Genomic DNA, 16,387 nt, shown 5'->3' on the forward strand with positions numbered 1-16,387 from the left:
TTCTGACATCAGGTGTTTTCTTAGCCACGAACCCACAGTATTGGATACAAGTTACAAGTCGTGTTATTTGCATAGAGCACACAACCATCTCCCATTCTGTGCATGTGAGACCAGTCTGAAGCTACATGAACCGAGTTTCCTTAAAGACGAATGTGAAATTTCATTGCTTTCGTCATTGTTTCTTATCTATAAAGGTACAGTGTGTACAATTTAGCAACATTCACTGTGTGTTGGAGAAACTAATGTAGCTTTGAGTGAGAACTGAATTTTTTAAACTGTAATTATTTGAATTTCTGCCCAATTAAAATACATCCCCCACCATTTTACACACTGAACCTTTAACCAACATGTTAACGTACACTTTTCCAAATCTGTCGTCTGCTGTTGTGCAGCTCTCGTTTTAAAATGAAGGTTTTTGACATAATTATATTCCTTTTGTACATCCAGTGAGAGTTCAGATTCACCGTGTGGTTTGAATTAAGCATTATTTAACATCATAATTAAACATTATTTTCATCCACATGTCTATAATTACTCAACCAGACAAGCCACGAATCCTCATCCTCCGCTATCTCAAAACAAACACGTTGACGTGATCTTCTTTGATGACGATATTTAAAAGGGAACAAAGAAACGCTGGCGTGTCTAAAAATGTTTCCCCTATAATTCCCTAGTTACTCCATTGTATTTATGTCTTAATGATTGTTTTGACTGTCTATACTTTTTTCATTTCGACTAGAGTAAGTAGGTTTTCTACTATACTCTCACTCACTAACTTTAAAAAAAACTATTTTCTTGTATTTATGTGTATTTAAAATGTCATAGACGGAACTGACTGTGGTAAGTTCGTGACACAGGTCATTGCTCATGGGTAAAATTTGGGTATGAATTTGCATTGAGGCTTCAGACATAAGCAGCTTATGTTACATGGGATATTTTTGTTGTACATCATTGCATAGCATATTATATAGCATAGTATAGGAGACTTTGGAAAATCTCTTGCATCTCCAGCCTGTTTGAAAACGAATGAGGGCCACTTTATCACCTCATCACCGCCTGTTGTTTCCTTTCTGAGTTTCAGAGGTTCTTGTGCTGGAGATATTTCCGGCAATCAAAGGCTTGATCTTTTCACATTGACGTTTAAGGCATTTCCTTCCCTGTGTAGATGGCGCCAGACAAGCGCTTCTCTGAAACGTCTTTAGAAGCATTTGACAGTTTTTGCGTTGTTTAGTCGAACTGCTGCCGCGGCCATATCTGTTGTAAGCGATGCAGACAACAGATATGGCTCATTTGTAACGTGTTTAACCAAGAGGACTTGCTGCATTCTTTTTGTGGGTCTGGTTTGTGATGACTTTGACTGATTACTCTCTGTGTGGTTAAAACTTGGATCTGCTTTTATTACTGAACTTTACTGAACTGTTTATAATGATACAATTTCCCAATGAACTTTAATTCTTAATAGTTTGTTATCTGAAATTGTGCCAAACAGTTCCCCCCAGGGATTAATAAAGGATTTTCTGATTTTAAACCATTTTATTTTGCATTATTGATCAATAATTTTACAATAACCTTTGAGCGCAATGTAAATGGAGTGATCTGAGAGCGAACTTGACATTTGCAAGACTCAAGAATAAAGATTTTAGTCAACATAAATGACTCTTTTCTCAAAGTAGTTTTGTCAATGTTGCAATTGCACTTGCCCTTAAATCTCTTGCTGCCAAATAATTTACGTTCCTCGTCCGAAAGTCTTTGCTATTCAAATGAAATGTAAACAAAACATACGCTCTTTTACATAATGTAAAGCAAACACAAACGCATCTACAGTACTGATGGCGGTCAGGGTCCAACCTTGTGACCCTCCCTTATAAAATGATAGCAACATTGCTGAAGTAAAAAAAAACGTGTTATTTTTATACAAACGGCTGAGCAGCAAATGTTCCTTCTCTTCTCTATCTTCACAAGTACAAGCTAACAGCTGGTAACGTGAGAGACATGACCTCTGCTGCTCTACAGGAAACTCTACTCCGGTAGGTAACGCTAGCCATCGCAGCACTGAGAGGGCACGGGAGCATGGAGAGGAATGGTCAGGTGCAAGTGGACGAGACGACAAAAAGCTTTTTATGCTGAGAGAATGTGGGAAAAAAAAAGAAATGAGAATTAACTTCATCTCTCATGAAGTTTGTCTACCTTTTTTTTTGTGTGGGGAAAAAGAAAGGACAAAAAAAACGTGATTATAAGAGAACTGGGACTGGTTTTAATGAATAGATGCTTTCTTATCAGTGTGACCAGCAGAGCAGCAGAAGGAGGAGAAGGAGGTGGAGATCACTTGAAGGTGACCTAGATAAGGTTGTTCCTGTGCTGTACAGCATGTGGCTCCACGCCCTTCATGCTCACTGTTATCAACAGCAAATAGCAACATGTTATTTACGAGATATGACTGTGCGTAAAAAAACAGCCTCCCAAAGACGGAGCATTTCGTGTTCTGTCGAATGGCTTTTACATGGACGCACTGTAGCTGCTCAAACTCACGCACAAATTATGATTTTCACGTCCATGAAGCGACTTCACCACAGGTGTTTCTGTTTCGGAGTTTGATTCTGCAAACATGGACAATTTAGATCACATCCGTTATTTAACCAAACCAATGAACACACGGACAAACGGACCTAAAAAGGTACAAATGCTTTGTCGCTCCAGTTGTACCCCATCAGGGTACAAGCACTGTACCTTTCAAATGTGTACCTCTAAAGAAACATTTCTGCATCCCTAGTGACAAAAATGTACATGTACACACTGAGTAAGGTACAATGCTTGTACCCTGATAGGGTACAACTGGAGCAACAGCAAAAGGTACAGTCTCGTACTTTGTTTTCTTAGTGTGTATTTACCACAAGTGCCTGAAACCACTTTCAGAATTTGACCTGTAGAGTAAGTGATTTCCTTCACTTGACCCACTGACTAATATTTAGCACTTAAAATAAAGCATGAGTTTGTTCTTCAAGGAAAGTTGGTTGGTTTGAGCCAATAAACTAAAACTAAATCTGATGGATGAATGGACAAGTGGAGCCACTGCTGCAGCTCTAAGAACACCAAAAGACAAATTTACGACTTCATAACACTCAGATTTAGACTCGTCCTTGTCCACTCAAACATAAAACGCCACACATGGTTTGTTCGTGCCTCATTTGTCCCAATGACCCAGTGAAATATCGGTTAATCCGTGGATTAACCCCTGCGGATTATCCCATGAGCTCATTAAAGTTAGAGCAGCAGTCGGTAGACGTTGTGCGCACATATTTCCTCGTCAAACAGTAGGCGAGAGTAAAATGAACGAAGACGTTTGTCGCAGTGAATTTGAGATCTGCCTGATGTGTCAGTGAAAAAATAAATAAAAAATCGCACTTTGAGAAGTGGATGTTAATATGAAGCAGTAATGGAGACTGTGAAGCAGGAAATGACAGAGGAAATATGCTGCTGAAATGTTTACGTAGAGCCATTCTTCGTCACAGTTTTGGGGGAGGTGGGGGAGGGGGGCTTCCTGGATTCTATCTTTAAAACTGATGACTTTCACACATGGATTCCTTACCTTAACTCAAGGGCGGTGGTTTTTCCGAAAAGGAAGAGCAGCAAATGGCAGGACATAATGATCTGTATCTGCATAATCCACACAATGTTCATAATGATCACACACAACAAATACAGTTTCTTCTTTTTGTACATACAAACAGCGAATCTGGTATTTTATAAAAACAAACACATAACCTATATATAACCATAACCTATACAACCATTACCTAAACTATGTTTTAATGTGCAGTGAAAAGATATGTTGCAAAGTGAGACTTTTTGTAACTGAGCAAAACTCGACATATTGTTTGTGCAAAATTTGACTTTGCAAGACTTTTTCAGAATTCACACCACGCTTTAATACCAGAGAATTTGGCTCGTGAGAGCCTGTTTTCATGTGAAGGATGCTGCACACAAATCGCCTCTGTTCACAAAGACCAGTCAGAGGCAGAATAACATAAAAAAAAGTTACATATTGTAGCTTTAAACAACACTCTGAGTATTCATAATATCCATGAACTTTAACATCTTCAGTTCCTCACACAAATATTGGCCTCTTCGTCTATTTTGTATTATTATCTATTATTTCTAGATATCAGCTAAGGGCAGGGCAGGAACTATGGTGCACGAAGAGAGCCCTCAGCCTGCTATAGATGCAGAACCATTCACGATCGATGTCTGCCTTCCTCTGTGGAAATGGAGGTCAGACATCATTGTAATTTATCACCCAGATGTGCTACGTCACGGACCACATACTGCAGTGGTGTGTGTGCCTTACGCTGGCCATTCTCTCAGACGGCCCTCAGCTCATCTTCTCTCAGATTAGGAATGACAGTGTAGTTCCTGTTCCCTGACATGCTGGATTATGCTACAAGATGCACCACTGGTCAGAAGCCTGGGGGTGAAATGTGTGACATGTGAACTGTGTCAAATCTCTGCTACGCGCTGACCTCTCAAAGACTTCACCCTGATTTGTTTGCCTTCACCTTTTACACGTTCAATAAAATCAATTGAAACAACAAAGCGCCATCATTGTCTCATGTATGTTCAGGCCAGCGTGACTAATGACAATCTGTTACGACTTTGACGGTTCCGTCCTTGACTAAAATGACCAGGCCGTGTGTTGCAGCAGCAGCAGCGTCAATTTATCATGAAGACGTGTGTTTAAAAGAAAGGAAAAAAAAAAAAAAGACCAAACCTGCAAATAAGCGTGTCCACATCTGGGTTACATGATGGCACACAGCGGGATTCTTCCTCTCGCACAGCTGTCACAACACGGATGATGAGATGAAAAGATGCGACACAAAGGGAATGTGGGTGAAATAACAAGACTGTGAATGTAGGAAGTCGCACTGAAAATGGCAACAAAGGGATGAAGGTGAGCGACGATGGTTGTGGGTAAATAATTCAGCAACAAGCCTGATGAAAAAAGACACCTTTATGTATACTCAACAAAAGTATAAACGCACAAACTTGAAATGGTGAACAAAAATAGAATGTCATGACATTTGCTCAGATTCTTGATGCATTTGTTTATGGGATGATTTGTTTTGCTCAAACCCAGTAGTCCAGTGTCACTTGGCCACTCCTATTGACTACAATCTCAGATTGAGTATTTCATCTCACGAGAGTCATGGAGCATGGCAGAGTGGTGGTCAATATGTGTGACCAGTACACAGAACACTCCTTATGGTCTGGTCAATAAAAGGGCACACCAAAATGTGGACTTTTGTCACTTGTCAATTGCACTCAGCATGCCATTGGCATTGACCGTGCACACGCCTGCCGGGCCACGTGTTACCACGCCCGCTCAGGACCGGTACATGCGGCTCCAGCACCTCCGTGATCTGCCAGCGAGACTGTTGGTCTGCACAACAGGCGGATTTCAGCGCGTGAGCTTGGATCATCGACCCCCATTGTGTTCTTCCTGCCATTAACTCCAGGACTTTTGTTTTGAAATTGATGCTAATGCTCGCAAATTAAAGCCACTTCATTGATAAAGTGGGTATAGTACTGTTATTTTTGGATAGTTACTCAGTTTTGTCACGTAACAATAACTACAAGTTTTCCTTTGTGCGTTTATATTTTTGTTGAGTGTACATGTTGAGGTCAGTTATGCCTCTTTCACACTAAAATGTGTGGGTGAAGCTCCTAAAAATAGTGATCAACACTAATCTTAAAAGTATTTGTTGTGCACTGTGTCATTTGTGCATGAATTATGACGTCATAAACGTGGCAGACTTGGTCTTTTTTGAAACCAATGTTTGGTACCATGTGTTTACTTTATGAAATTCACAATTATATCTAAAGCCTAACTTACTGAGCATATTACTTAATAGTTAATTCACCAGTAACACAACAAAAGGTGTGAGCCTGTGTGCTAAAATGTTTTATTTTGGGGGTAAACTGTTGTTATTCCTCATTGGAAAACTATTTTTAATTGGCTTGAAATCAGCAGTTTTGCCTGAACGAAAACACAGCAGTGTCTCCGATGCCCGTTTTTTTGGACTTTCCGGTCTGTCCCTCAAGGTCAAAAGTCACAGTCATTTCTGTAAATCCAGACTTCACTCTTGCTCTAACACACAGTTTGAAAAAGGATTGTGTAGCAGCTCCCAAGACCTAATGTATTAACGCTACAGGATGTCAGGATGTTGACTTAATAATGTAATTACTTTAGCACATGCAGTGGAAAAAAACAACATACATAACAACAAATACACTCTCATGAAGTTTTCCCAGACTTTAGCCTCCTGTCTTTTAACAACTATAGATATTAAACTTATGCAAACATTCCATGCTGTCATTATCAGTGTACCGGAACATTTGAATGGATTATGAATGGACGTTTCTTTCGGTATAGATGTCCTCAGTTCATCGTAATGAGGACAACACAGAAAGACGTGTGTGTCTCGTTCTCACGTGATCCACACAACCTTTTTCATTCCTAAGGTACATAGAATGTTTAAAAGGCAAATTGCACGCGAGAAAATGCTTTTCACGGGTTCAACTGGTTCAACCACCATCCATCCATCCATCCATGCTGATTATCTTTTGAGGGTTATACAGACAGCTGGAGCCATCCTCATTTATTATGACTGTTAATCTCTAGTTTATTGATTCCATCAATAATCTAACTTAAACAGATTATAAAATAGCAGATGCTGGTGATCACATTTGCCCCTAAACCGTCTTTCCCATTTAGTTCTGAATCCATAATTCATGATTGATTCTGACTGAGTTTTGTCAGACGGACATTTGAGCAGTCGATAGCTCTCATGTTTATTGATATTTTGGTGCATTAGATGTGAGAGGCCACAGTGGGGACAGGGCAAACACACACTCTGTCCACAGAACTTTGTTTTCATTTCACGCCTCAGCTGAACAAAAAGAAGGAGGGAAGTTTTGTCGATTAATATTTGTGTCGTCTTCCTGTTGTAAAGAGAGGTGAGAAGTCAAGTGTTGCACGCATTTCCGAGGGTGAAATGCCACTGCTGATTAAAATCTTCACCACACTAAGGTGTTAGTTACTAACTGGTTGTCTGCAGTGTTTTCATCATCATGTGTTCATTATTCACTCCCGGGTCAAAGGACTCCACGGCGGTCATGTGCTTTCATTGGCTACAGCAGCCGATCACATGACACTCAGCGGTGATCTTATTCGGAGCAAACAAACACTGTAAACATTGTAAACAGTTATATGTATATTTACAGATCAATTGGAAACTTCTACATATAATCTACATGCTGATGTGTCCCAGGGCGGCACACTTAACCCTAAATTACACCTGGCAGCTGTGCCGGCAGGGCGCGAAATGGGTGTGATAGATGTGCGAGAGGAAAAAGTGCTACATACAGACGCACCGTGTGAACGAGTGAACGGCAAAAGATGTGGTGTCAAGAGCTCCGAGTCGCCTTTAAGCCGAGAAAAGCGCTGTATAAAAAAAACCTGTTAACTTTTATTTACTTAAAATAACAGCAGGGACGAGAAGGAGCAAACTTCACAGGAGGTTGAATTATTATGCATCACCACGTGTATATTGTATATTTTTTCATAGGAAATGCTAAAGTATAGGGTTATATTTTGTATTTATTTTCTTTTTTTCTGAGAAATGAATGCCTAGATCTGTTCACACCGAAAAACAAACCGTGTATTTGGACTCGAAATTATGAATAATTATGCGTCATTTCATAGTGATGGAGGTGCACGACTCCATCTCCACTCTCTGATCCAAGTGAGGGAGCAGTACTGCAACCTTATAAACACCACACACACACGTGCGCACACGTGTTTACTTTAAATGTTGTTATGCAAATGAATGATTTGTGGTGAAGGTAAGCAAACTTTACACAGTTTCTCTTTCATCGCATGACCTAAATGCAGCACGTGTGCACTCTCACCTCCACAGTTAAGTAGAGATTGCTCCTGCATACATGCAAAGATGGATAGGAAGTTTGATAAAACACTATTTCTGGCATCACTAACTATATATATCTCATATATCCTTATATATTCATTATTATTCTTTCTTCAAAAAATGGTGCAGATGATTTCTTTTTTTTGTTTGTTTTACCACTATTTACAATATTATATAACACAGCAATTTGCAGAATAGATTTCGACTAACATATCACTTTGTCATACACTCTTAGAAATAAAAGTGCTAAGTAGGACCATATAAGGTTCTTCGGCTTGTCCTCATAGGAGAACCCTTTTTGGCTCCAGGTAGAACCTTTTTAAAACCCTTTATTCAGAAAAGGGGTTTTAAAGGGTCCTAAGAGTGTGCTGACAAAGGAAATAGAAATGGAAGAAAAAATCAAGAGAAACACAGCTTAGTTTAAAATATATTTATTTCCTAAAATGTCCACTTCCAAAATACAATAACGACAACATATACTCATTGGACGGCCCAAACTGGAATTGGCATAAGGCTTTTTTTTTTTTTTTTTCTTGTACAAATACATCATCTTACTTATTAGTTTTTACTGTTTCTGGGACAAACTTTGGGCTCACAAAGCAGAATTCATTAATTATTCTCCTGACACCAGGCTGACACTAAATATGATCTTTATCAGTTGGCAGGTTCACTTCTTCCTTGGCATTCATTTGTGCATTCGCCGCTATGGCACTAACTATATATGCATTTCACAACAACACACTAAGGGCTAAAGGAGATTTTCATAAAATAAAAAGAAATAGAATTGTTGTTCCTCTCCGTTGCTATAATATCAGAGCATCAAAAATGTAATGAGCTTTTGGCTGCTGGACAGAATTCATGAATTACTTAAGACCTGTTTTGCATACTCTCAGGCTAAAAGAGGAAAACAACAACAACCATAATGCCTAAAAATCAAAGCCCGGCATAGGGATGACACCCGTGATGGATTTAGAGATTAAAGTGTGTTTAAAAAAACGCAGAAACATGACGTCACCACTGTGATCAGGAGCGTGTGGCACTGCAGCAGCACTTTGTCCCCGTGTCCTCGGTCACTCTGCGATGAAAAAAGCAGGTCAGTGACTACAGACGGGACATCTGCAGGACACCAGAGGGGATTTTCTGCCTCAGTCGCCTGTGATGGAGGCGTCAGCCATGTTTTATTGAGCTGCCATGAAGCAGAAGCGTGCAGTCGGTCAGAGATTACAGGCGGACTGCAGCGCGCGGACGATTATCCTCCTCTTCTGCTGCGACGATCTTGTGCTTCGTGGACTCGAGAGCACAGTTTTGACTTCCACGTTTCAATCGTTTTTGTTGTCATCTACACACTGGCGTGACGTCTCAAAGCTGAATCCCGGGCAAAAATGCGGCCTCCACCACCGCGAGGTGCTCGTCATGAATTCATGAAAATCACAGGCATCTTTGCTGGCCCAGCAATAGAAAGTGTGGTGCGACGGGGGAATTCATTTCTTTTCAAACTGGATGGAAAGAGATGTGTGCTTTTGTTGCTCACTCATAGAGAGGTGACGCTGGGTGTCTGACTAAAAAGGCAGGGGGGGAGGGAGGGAGGGAGAGGGTGAGAAAGGGCAGCAGAGGGGGGGAGGGGGCATTACTGGAATGAGGCACGGACAGGGCGACCCTTGAGCGGCTGGGGGGGTCGGTAGTTGTCCATCATGCAGCACTCGGCCTCACCGTCGGCAGAGAAGAGCAGGCTGCGGAATTTGGCCATCTGTGAAGAGCAGGAGAGAGAGAGAGAGAGCGGTGGGGTTAGTGGTTGCTGCTGGTGACCTCCTGTGACTGTCAGTCACTACTGTGATGATGATGAGTCACTGAATTAACAGCTGAACCTACTGTATATGCATGCCTGTTATATTACTGGCACATGCATTTCAATGCAGAAACATATTTTGATTGGATGCCGTGTTTACGCAGCATGATTTGACTGGCTCGTGTTCCTACTGATTGCTTGGAAAGTTTTGCTTTCTTTTCTCAGACCCACAATACAGCTGGTGTGAATTAGTCTAGTGCTAAGTTAAAGTCTGCAGCCATTAGGATATAATGCAATTCGTCAAAATAATTCAGTCGGTGGGTGCGTCACAGTTAGCTGATCGTGAACCCTTGATATGTTCTGCTGTTCATGAATGACATGACCAGGCTCATGTGGCACCAACACCCTTCATGTTTACCCTCAAACACAGACAGCATGCAGCCGTATAGAAATAACCGGGCAGCGACACGAAGTCTCCAACCGCAGCAACACACCTGACAAGAGAGGCTGTTGTCTTAAGATTAATGAGTGGCAAGAAGTCAAATAAGTCATGTTTATGTGCAATTTCCAGAGGTAAACAACCTTAAAATCGCAGTGATAACATAATGTGCCGTTATACTGTGTTTACTCAAAGATCTCACACAGTTGATGTGTGGTCTATTCACCTACTGAAAGTGACGCATGTGTGGGACGACCGCTTCCTGTGAACTTCCCACATAGTGACTCAAAAGTACTGTGGTAAGTTTTTTTTTTTTTTTTTTTGCTTTTTTTTCTCTCAGTAACCCTCTTCTTAACCTATCTTTGAAAACAAGCTGCTGTATTGCCTTTCCAACCCATTACTGAGGTCTCTTCTACTCAGACGTTCATTTAGAGATTTGCAGACAAGAGTTATTCTAGACTGTGGGCACAAGGCCAATCACTGCACTCTCTTTGCAGACCTACCTGCTCGGGGCTGACGCTCACTGGCTCTTTGCACACGATCCAGGTAACGCTCTCCAGCAGAGGGGGTGTGGTCAGAGAACCATCGTAGGTCCAGTAGTCGAGGGAACCAGGGAGCATTGTAGCGGGGTCGAAGTTGGCAAAAGAGGTCTGCTTTCCCTGAGAATAATATAGACAAGTCAGTCATGTGTCATAAGAATCAAATCAAATCAAATATGGATTTTTCTTTTTTTTTTTACAGAAACTTACTTTGGACTTGATGGAGCCGAAGGCGTCAAGAATCTTCTGAAGACTGGCATTTTCTGCACCAACCTGCAAAACAGTGAAGTGCAATAATCAGGATCAAACATTGTAGTAAGTGAACTATGTAGTAAGTGAACCATCTATAATGTACATTGTTGGTCAGGTTTGTGTAAGAAAATATGACTTAATCATTTTGACAGACCTGCAGGAAAACTCCAACGACAGCGAGTCCGTCTGGTTTGCTAGCGGCTTCTCCAAAGCTCGGGTACGCGGTGTTCCAGTGCACCAGATGGAGCTGTAGGAATAAAAGACAAGCAAATCAATAAATAAATAATGCTGTCGCGTTGACCCAGATTCATAAAGAATGAATCAACTTTGTTATTTATTCACAACACTGGGAGAGGTTTCACCATAACATAACACAACATAACACATCATCAAGATCACATTTTCAAAATCTCACATTTGATTTGAGGCAACAATCATAGCAGAATAACACTTCACAATACAATTCATTTTGTTTCTGATTATTTTGATGCTTCACTAAAACTCTGTCATTTAAGATTCTTCCCTCCTATATGCAATCGGCCCCTTTTCCTCACCTGCAGCTCATTAGTTCCCCCGTATTTATACCAGCTCACTATCGCGTGACCTTTGGATTCTCGTCTGTTTACTGGATGTGTTTGCCTTGTTTTGTTGGACTGAATCCCTAGTATTTTTGACCCCTGTCTGTCCCTGTTTTGTTTTGATCAAGTAAACTGAACTCTCCATTGAACTGACTTATGTCTCCGTCTGTGTTTCTGGGTTCTTCTCTGCCAGAACAACTGCACAAGAAAGTACTTCTACTACTACTAATAATAATAATAATACTACTACTTACATGCTCAGACCCTAATAACTTTTCTTTGTTTTTATCAGATTGCAAGATGGTAAACATGCAAGAAAAGGAAATGTTCTCTCCTCCAGGTTAACTTTACTCCGAGAATCATTTAAAGCCTCTCTCTCTACCCAGTGTCTTCATTTTCAGAGCAGTTTCGCTCTTGGATTTGACAATCTAATCTCCAATCTGCACTCCTCCCCACTTTGCTACACCAGCCTTCAGTCTTGTTAGGAAAAGCAGCTATGTCATCATCATCATCGTCATCATCATCGTCAACACAGAGCATTTCAGAGCATCCTCACCTCAGCAGCGTACTTGGTCCCGGCCACTGTGTGCTCAGAGCCTCTGTCGTCAGACCCCCCCCAGTGGAAATGAAACTGCTTGAGCCTGTAGGTTCCTGAGATTGGCCCTTCTGTCAGAGCTGTGGACAGGAAAAAAAACAACACATTTCCTCCCATCAGCTGAGTGAGGCCAGTGCTGCACTCAGCAAGTCACACTTTGGCTGATAACGCCGAGAAATATCTTCCCTCAGCAGAAAATACTAAAATCCAGGGAATGATATATTAAAAAGACACACACTTACACACACTCCACATACACACTTGTGTCCGACTTCCCATTTCATGGAAGCAGACAGTTCCTGTTGTGTAATTCCTGCTCAGACTTACACTCACAGTCTGAAATGATGTCCAGGTATTGTTAATGTCACACTGACTCCCACTGACACACAGTGTCACAGTGAGTCTATTTATGCAGCGGGAGATAATGCTATTTCTGGTGCTCGCACACACACACACACACACAGATATGTGTTTCTCAGCACATTATATCCACCTCCAACAAAGAAAAGGTACAGATTTCATCATAAGGCAAAACTAAAGTGACCAGGGTGTCTGGGAAAACCTGCGTATAGCCGGATTATAAATAATGTATAATTTTTCCGTGGTAGACCCATGATGCATGACTTGTCGTGTGATGATGATGACACACAGTCTTTGCTCAAAGGGAAACAGGGTGGAACAGATGAGCATTGGCTGTATTTAGGTCTGATTCTTTGGAAAACCGCTCATTTAAATGTTGACGTGTGGTCACTAGGGAGTTAAGAATATATCAAAGCACTACAATGTCATGAAAGCTCATAATGTGATACTGTGTTGAAGCACTGCATCGATATGGAAATATTGACAATATTTAAGCCTCAACAACTAGTTGGCAGCAGGCTTTTTACTATAACAGTTTTGGAGGAAAGGAATCCAAATTTTTATCAATTTATCTTCAATATATCGCAATGTTTCTAATGGCAGTTGCAACTTCTAACGGAAAATAAATCAGCTCTTTAACTTACTCTCAGTAGTTAGTAATTAGAATTTGCGAAAAATAAGGTTGATATATAACCATATATGCGTCTTTATCCTATTGAATCACCTTATAGGACAATAAATACAAAATCCAAAACATATAATAATAATAATACAATAAATAAAAAGAAAAGATAAGTGTGTGTAAACATATTTGTGATAAGTGTGTCATGAGAAGATTAAAGGTCTTTTGTTTCGGTGAGTAAACACTTTCCCCGCACATTAATAGTTAACCCAGTTTTATCTGCAGAGTAACCTTCACTTCCCCCCCCTTTTTCTTTTTGGAGCTTTTGACCTCAGTGACAGCAGAAAAGAGCAGGCGTGGGAAAGGTTTACCAAGGGTTTCATTACCAATTCAATTAGTATGTGCAGGCCTGGTGCTTGAATGCACCACCTGCAGCGTATTCATCTCTTTTAATGAAACCCCCCCCACACCTAAAGGCTCCAGATTGAACAATGAAACTGGGGCGCGTGACTCATGCATTCATAATATTAACATAATATTAAAATGGTCGAGGAGACTGCAGCTGCAAGTGCTGCAGAGAGAAGACTGCAGCATCCTTGAAAACCACACAATCTTGTAGCTTCATTTCATCACCAAACATGAGCAGTAAATTATGAAAAATACATGGAAATAATGTTTTTAAAACGCCAGATTATCACTGACTCAATGGAGGTGACTGAGCATCATATTGAGATTGATATTTCACTGACTTGAGCTGTCGTTGTCGTCGACGAAGGTCACTTGGAAGGAGTGTCCGTTGTTGAGGATGTCCAGGCAGGTGGACGGGTCGTACTTGAGGTTGAGCGGCTTCAGCCCCGCGTCGTACGACGCTTCACCGGGGATGATGTCAATGGGAGACTGACGGGGTCCGTCAGCGATGGGGAAGTTAGCAACCCATTTGTCGGGTCCTAAAAAAAGAAAAGAAAAAAAAAGACACAAATATTCATATATTGGAACATGCGTAATCAAATATGGATTCTTCTTTTTTGTATTCATTTGTGGTGCGTAAAAATGCGCACAAACAGCAGTGGCGCGTGAATGCACCACGATTTCATTCATTCATTCGTGGACTGGTTTTCACAACATCGCTCCGTGACTGTATTATTACTAGATTATAACAGCGCTACATAGGAGTCCGTTAACGCCTCACCGTTGTCCGCTGCGTATCCCCAAGACATGATGAGAGCGTGAATGTGCGAGAATGTAGAGCGGTAAAGTCCCTCAGCGGCAGATAGCAGACAGTGTCCTCAACTTGACAGCTGCAAGGCTTTTATACACGGTCACTCAGTGTGTGTGTGTGTGTGTGTGTGTGTGTGTGTGTGTGTGTGTGTGTGGCTGGTGTTGATGTCTGCGTAAAGACCGCGGGAGGAGTTAAAATGCGCAGTAGCGCCTCAACACCGTGGATCAATGAGCGTCTTTCTCCGTCTGCAGCAGTGAAATCCTCTTTGACAAGAGTGATAAACTGCTTGTTGTCTCTTTTTTTAACGCACTGGGTGACTGTTTTCTCTCTTCACTTCCCTGATAACGGGTCGATCTCGCACCAGAATGAAAGAGAAAATAACGGAATTACGCAACAGTGTCGCGCTCTGAATGTCAGCCACGAGCGTTAGGGCAATTAGTCACAACGAGAGTGGGGATATGTCGTGTGAAGTCGATGGAGAGGAGAGGTTCAGTTGAATTATTGTGTCCGGCTCAGATCAAGGTGTTTTAATACAACAACACAAGCGATGATACAGACTCTTAAAAACACAGAGTGGCTATGATCCAACAAAAACACCTTTCATGTTGCTCAACGTTTTGTTTGCTCACAAAACACACGTATAACATTACGTCATATTTATTGCGTGATGATGACATTTAAAGGTCCAGTGTGAGATTTAGGTGAGGTTGATGAAAATATTCTGTGGAAGATGGTTTTTTTTCCAATGGGAAACGTTGATCAAATGTTACAAATATTCTTTATTATTAAAATGCCCTGAATGTTGCAGCATGGTCATGTTAAACAAACTCATATGTACCCGATACATTTGGACCTCAAGCTTTTATCAGGTTGTTAAAAAGATATTTTGGAACCAAAGACCATCTTGTAATTTTTCCACCTATTAGGCCACGTTTCCACAAAATGGAAAAAAAATATATATTTTTTTGCGTTACCTAAATAATTCCATCCCATTTTTATTTACCCTTCCCTTGGGGTACCAGAGTTAAAGGTGCATTATGTAATACCTCTAAAGCAACTGGCCATAAAATCCTCCTAATATGTCACAGACTCAGGAATAATGTTCATATAACACTGAACTCGCCAGTGTAGTAAAACATATTTGCATTACAAAAATCTTTTGCAGACTGCAAATCATGTTTATGTTTTGAAATCATGTTTTGGCATGTGGCGCCACCTACCGCCGTCTACCAATCATTGCAGTCAGTAGAGTCTTGGCTGCCGAGCAACCACGGGTTGCCAGTTACGTCTGAGCTACAACGGCGGAGAAAACAAAACCTAAAAGACCTCTGTATTTTTGTGTAGTAACCACTTTTGGCCACATTCTTACATATGGCGCCTTTAAGTTGTTCGGTAGCTATGAACAAATACTCGGTGAAAGCCTCTTTTTGAGACACAAAAATAAATCCTGTCATGAACACATACTGGTGTTTTTTAATAAATAAATAAATCCAGTCATTTCAAAAGCTGCAGCCTTTCTCATTTTCACATGCTCTTCTGAGAAATTGCGCCTGCTTTTCTCAAATATGAAAACACACATTCATTTATCACAGAAATAATTGAATGTGTCTTTGTTTTTTCAGTATTTTACAATCACACCTAAATATCTGTTGCTTATGGTAATGGTCCAGCTAAGAGCGAACAACTGTGGTGCGACACTGCCACCTGCTGTTAGATGGTGCATTTGCAGAAATGTGTCTCAGTGGTTCATTTATTTGATGAAAATGTCTTGGAGCAAAAAGACTTAATGGAAGTTAATTAAATGTTAATCCAAAGCAGTAAAACTGAATAAAGACTAGGATAGGCTTTGTGTGTGTGTGTGTGTGTACCTTTTATTACTGCCAATATCTGACCTATTTTGAAGAAGTATCAAAGTCAACTATATTAGATGGTTCTAAATGTTTGTGCTTCGACTTTGAAATACTTTTTTGTTTCGTTCCATATCTACATTTGGGTTTTGGGTATAAAAAAATATT

At 40.7% G+C, this 16,387-nt stretch overlaps 2 protein-coding genes across 2 annotated transcripts in view; both read right to left on the reverse strand.

Annotated features, from left to right (window-relative positions):
- rdh12l (retinol dehydrogenase 12, like) overlaps window positions 1–5,474 on the reverse strand; it is a gene marked incomplete at its 5' end in the record, with an annotated part of 30,259 nt that extends 24,785 nt beyond the window's left edge. Inside the window, one exon of the mRNA XM_083901533.1 lies at window positions 5,339–5,474. Coding sequence (XP_083757659.1) covers window positions 5,339–5,474 — 136 coding nt within the window. The remainder of the gene's footprint in view (window positions 1–5,338) is intronic.
- Window positions 5,475–8,403: 2,929 nt separating this feature from the next.
- On the reverse strand, window positions 8,404–14,472 carry LOC310937143 (carbonic anhydrase 1). Its single transcript, XM_083901347.1, has 7 exons — window positions 14,343–14,472; window positions 13,903–14,100; window positions 12,133–12,251; window positions 11,153–11,245; window positions 10,957–11,019; window positions 10,711–10,866; window positions 8,404–9,729 (listed from the first exon to the last, which is right to left on the reverse strand). The coding sequence occupies exons 1-7, from the start codon at window positions 14,368–14,370 to the stop codon at window positions 9,610–9,612; spliced, it is 777 nt and encodes a 258-aa protein (XP_083757473.1). The 5' UTR covers window positions 14,371–14,472; the 3' UTR covers window positions 8,404–9,609.
- Between the last annotated feature and the right edge of the window lie 1,915 nt (window positions 14,473–16,387).

The sequence above is a fragment of the Microchirus variegatus genome (assembly GCF_963457635.1).
Source record: "Microchirus variegatus genome assembly, chromosome: 15".
In the NCBI taxonomy this organism is placed as follows: Eukaryota; Metazoa; Chordata; class Actinopteri; order Pleuronectiformes; family Soleidae; genus Microchirus; species Microchirus variegatus.

Excerpts from the sequence above, each read along its gene's own strand:
- LOC310937143 (XM_083901347.1), bottom strand. The coding sequence starts at position 14,370 with ATGTCTTGGGGATACGCAGCGGACAACG. Across the intron at positions 11,020-11,152 it reads TCGTTGGAGTTTTCCTGCAG|GTTGGTGCAGAAAATGCCAG; the intron begins GTCTGTCAAAAT and ends ACTGTTTTGCAG. Across the intron at positions 10,867-10,956 it reads TCGGCTCCATCAAGTCCAAA|GGAAAGCAGACCTCTTTTGC; the intron begins GTAAGTTTCTGT and ends TATTATTCTCAG.